Genomic DNA, 4,852 nt, shown 5'->3' with positions numbered 1-4,852 from the left:
TATAAAGCCTATATGAACTACAATACTATTCAGCATAGAAAATACACATGTGTATAATTTTGATGCTTCAGAATTACACAACTACATAACCCATACCAATCATATCTATATATGTACATATGTACTTTTAAAATTTACAACGAAACTTTGTAAAACTGTGTAGTTCATAAAAAAGAAAAAGCAGTTGTTACAAACCGGATTTACTTGTGCCTCTTTTCAGACTAAACAATCTTCTCTTTACTCATAACAGTTAAAAGTGCCATGTATGTTGCTATATATATATATATCTGTCAACACTGATTTTTATCCAATATATATCATTCGTTGTTCGTATAACGCAGCTTAAAAATAACATACTTTGTTTTATTTTCATAAAAGGAGTATCAATCACTTTACTATGTGTTATCTGTATTTCTACATATTATTTAATAGGACTTAAACATGGAGGTAACAATGTTTTGCGGCAAACATGTACACTGCTTACATAGTTGAAACTAAAACTAACCCCAGTTTACAGTGAATAAACACAAAGATGTTGATCATTGTAGTCCATAAAACTAGGCTAGTATCTTCTTGCATTGAAGTTAAGCCTTATTTATGAACTCAGTGGTGAAAAGGGGGGAAGTAATATGCATAAACGATGATAGTTAATGAACGCCATCCAAGAAGCTCAGACACAACCGGTGCCACACTGAGGCGTTGTCGAGATTACCTAACTGCTTTAGAGGAACGATTAAAAGACATTATACTGAACTAGACTTGAGAGAGTTTAAGGTATCAGAAATATTAAACTGTTAACACTAACCACTGTATGAAAATGAACTAAACATGGATCATTAGGATTTTAATATCGTCTATTTGCCAAGAAATATGTTTTTAGATCTTACATTTCCTTGGAAACTATACTCGAACCCAAAGTCTCCTTGCTAAATCACACCACATTGATTTATACGTCTCTATTGAAGAAACAGTTTTAGGCTGAATTTTCTGAATTAATTGAGTCTATATAGTGTGTAAAAATTATTTTTGTTTTTTCAGGGTCTTCTGGAATAAAACTAAGAACAGCTGTAAATTTTGATGAATCGCAAGGTACGTATCTTTGTTCGTCTATTATTTTTTTAAATTTCAAATATTAAAGTATTTATCCATTGAAAGACATCCTTAACCCGAAGTCCGATTCTTCTATCAAAGTTACAATAGTAACTAAAGCTCACTTCTTTTCTCAAAGTCACACTGTCAACCCGTAATCTATTTATTCTCTCAAAAATACTATTAAATCAAACACAGTTCCTACTGTCAATGTCATTTTATTAACCTGAATTCCGTTCCTTCTCTTAAAATCTCACTATTAACCCAAAGTCCGCTTATTCTCTGAAGGGCAGTCATTAACCTAAAGTCCGTATCCTCTTTCGAATTTGTCTTATTAACTCCAAGTCACTTTCTTTTCTGAAAGCCCCACTAGTAACTAAAAGTGTGTTTCTTCTCTTAAGAACACACATTTAACTCAAATTCCCATTATTCTCTCAAAGTCACACTAATAACTCATAATTTACTTGTTTTATAAAATCCACGTATTAAAACAAATTATGTTTCTTCTCTCAAAGTCACAAAGTCTCAAAGTCTCTCCCGAAGTTCGTTTTCTATCACAATATCATATATTAATCCGAAGTCCGCTTCTTCTCTCAATTTCATATTATTAACACAAAGTCAGTTTCTTTTCTAAGTGTTATACTATTAACGTTAAATCGACTTATTCTTTTAAAATCCCACTATTATCACGAATTTCATTTGAGCTCCTAAATTCACACTTATGACCCAAAGTCTCTTTCTTCTCTTAGAGCCACACCATCAACCCGAGGCCAATTTCTTCCTTGAAAGCTTCAAAATTAACCCGGAGTCCGTTTCATCTCTAAAAGTTACACAATTAATCCAAATCTGTTTTTTTTCTCTCAATATTCCCACTATTACCCAAAGTCCATTTTTTCTTCAAAGTTAAACTACTACGCCAAATTCTATTTCTTCTTTTAAAGTTACATAGCTAACCCGAAGTCCCTTTTTTTTTCACTCAAAGTCTCAATGTTAACTCAAATCCCTTTCTTCTCTCAATTTCACATTATTAACCCAAAGTCTTTTTCTTTTCTCAAAATCACACTACTAATGCGAAGTCTGTTTTTCTTTCAATATCCTACTATTACCCCGAAGTCCCTTTTTCTTCTCTCAAAGTCATACTATTAACCTAAATACTGCCTTCCCTCAATTTCACGCTATTAACCCGAAGTCCGTTTCTTCTCTCAAAATCACACTACTACCCTTATTTAATTCTTTCGAAGTAATTTTCTTAACTAGAAGTCCATTTCTTTCCTCCATGTCATATTATTTTTTTTTTTCTCAAAGTCGCAGTATTAACACAAAGTTCATTTGTTTTCTTAAAGTAACACTGTCAACCAGTAGTCTGTTTCTAATCCCAAAGTCAAGTTCTTAACCTCAAATCCCTTTTACTCTTAAATCCACACTAATGACCCGAAGTCCCTTTCTTTCCTCAAAGTAATATTAACACAAATTCAACTTCTTCTCTTAATGTCATATTATTAACCCGAAATATGTTTCTCTCTCTCATTAACCACCTAATATCCCGAAGTCTATTTTTCTCTCAAATCCACATCATTAACTGAAAGCCCGTTTGTTTTATCAAAGTCGAATTACTAACTCGAAATAAGATTTTTCTCTAAAAGCCACGCTATTATCCAGAAGTCCATTTCATCTTCCAAAGTCGTTTTATTAATATGAAGCAAATTTTTTTCTCGATGCCGTACTATTAACCCGAAGTCTGTTTAGTCTTCAAAATGACACTATTAACCTTTATTTTCCCTAATTTACATTATTAACCCAAAACGCTTTATATCCTTAAAGTCATCCTATAACCCCGAAAACTGATTCTCCTCTCAAAATAATACTATTAACCCAAAGTTCATTTCTTCTCTCTAATGCACATTATTAACTAAAAGTGTGTTTCGTCTTTCAAAGTCTCATTACTAACCTAAAGTTCGTTTCTTTTCTCTGAGTCACACCATTAATTCCAAGTCTATTTCTTTCAAAGTCACACTATTTACTCCAAGTCCTCTTGTACTCCAATAGATAAAACGACTTGTTTTCACACTTGTTGCATGGTGAGATATACATTAATGTATTCAGTGAGTTCTGTTGATAGTGTTCCAGTTTTCTTGTCTTTTTTTTTTTTACAAGTTTCTATGTTATTATCAGCTCTCAAGTCTGAAAATGACCCGAACAACAACCGTCACAGGTTGAAAACTGTGACTAGGCTTTGCTCAGTTCTATTGTTCAAAACTCAATTCTGTTTCAGCAAACTATAACAACAAAGAAAGTTTGGTTGAAAGATTTCATATTTAACAGTAGCTTAATGTTTATATATAAACAACAAAGATCAAAGTTTGGTTGAAAGATTTCATATTTAACAGTAGCTTAGTGCTTATATATAAACAACAAAGATGGAAGTTTGGTTGAAAGATTTCATATTTAACAGTAGCTTAGTGCTTATATATATAAACAACAAAGATGGAAGTTTGGTTGAAGGATTTCATATTTAACAGTAGCTTAGTGCTTATATATAAACAACAAAGAAGGAAGTTTGTTTGAAATATATCATATTTAACAGTAGCTTAGTGCTTATATATAAACAACAAAGAAGGAAGTTTGGTTGAAAGATTTCATATTTAACAGTAGCTTAGTGCTTATATATAAACAACAAAGATGGAAGTTTGGTTGAAAGATTTCATATTTAACAGTAGCTTAGTGCTTATATATAAACAACAAAGATGGAAGTTTGGTTGAAAGATTTCATATTTAACAGTAGCTTAGTGCTTATATATAAACAACAAAGATGGAAGTTTGGTTGAAATATATCATATTTAACAGTAGCTTAGTGGTTACAAAAGATACGTGACATTCAAACGTAAATAGTTTACAGACCTTATCTGTCATGAACAAGTTCATCAGAGAAGAGTGTTGTTAAACACATTGAATGAAGTCGGTAGTTCCTGTATATATAACATTGATTTTTTCCAACAACATGCTAAATGATGGAACTAATGAAATAAAACTTGTTATTTATGAACCTGGTCAACATTTATTTGAATAGTACGATCTTTTCCGGACCGTGCTTCAGGACGGAACAAAAATGCTACTTCGCAGAATTCGCAAATCTTCCTGTTCACAAATAGTAATGAAGTATATTACTGAGTAAAAGGATGGGAACTTATCTCTTTATCAATAACTTCTAATCGTGACGAGGATGTTTAAAAACAAGCGCAATTTGATTAAACATCATGGAAGAACATAAAGTTCTGTAATTCCTCTAAGCAATTGAAAGAACTAAGTTAGCCGTCGAGCAAAGGAGACGAGAATATTGACCAAAATGTAGCGTCGTACACGGAGAAAGTTAATTAACTGCACGAAACAATAAAATGTGGTATCCTGATTACGTACTAGAAAAAATGACTCACCAGAATGTCTGTGTTAAGAACTGTAGTTTGATTCTTTGAGAGTAGTTTTTAGTAGCTCTTTGTGTCAATGGCGAAAATGTACTGACGTGTATAACTTGTATTTTACGTTCCTATTTATGGTTGGAGACGGCTTGAATGGGTAATGAAGAAAACTTTAATATAAGTTTAACATAACAGCAAATGTACAACGTTTCGACAAGGTTTTGTCATCATCAGGTACAAGTAATTTACACTGACACGGATATATATATATACAGTATTAAACAAAGAGGTCACATGATCGGATACTGTTGCAAAACTTTTACCTGATGATGACAAAACCTTGTCGAAAC

General features: G+C 32.1%; 1 protein-coding gene across 4 annotated transcripts in view; it reads left to right on the top strand.

Annotated features, from left to right (window-relative positions):
• LOC106460240 (nephrin-like) overlaps nt 1-4,852 on the top strand; it is a 139,847-nt gene that overhangs the window by 25,756 nt on the left and 109,239 nt on the right. For all 4 annotated transcript variants that reach the window (XM_022386904.1, XM_022386903.1, XM_022386906.1 and 1 more), the window contains exon 2: nt 1,039-1,089. In XM_022386904.1, the coding sequence (XP_022242612.1) occupies nt 1,039-1,089 (51 nt within the window). The remainder of the gene's footprint in view (nt 1-1,038; nt 1,090-4,852) is intronic.

Source organism: Limulus polyphemus, unplaced genomic scaffold (assembly GCF_000517525.1).
Source record: "Limulus polyphemus unplaced genomic scaffold, Limulus_polyphemus-2.1.2 Scaffold733, whole genome shotgun sequence".
NCBI lineage: Eukaryota > Metazoa > Arthropoda > Merostomata > Xiphosura > Limulidae > Limulus > Limulus polyphemus.
This window is presented reverse-complemented; position numbering and strand designations above follow the sequence as displayed.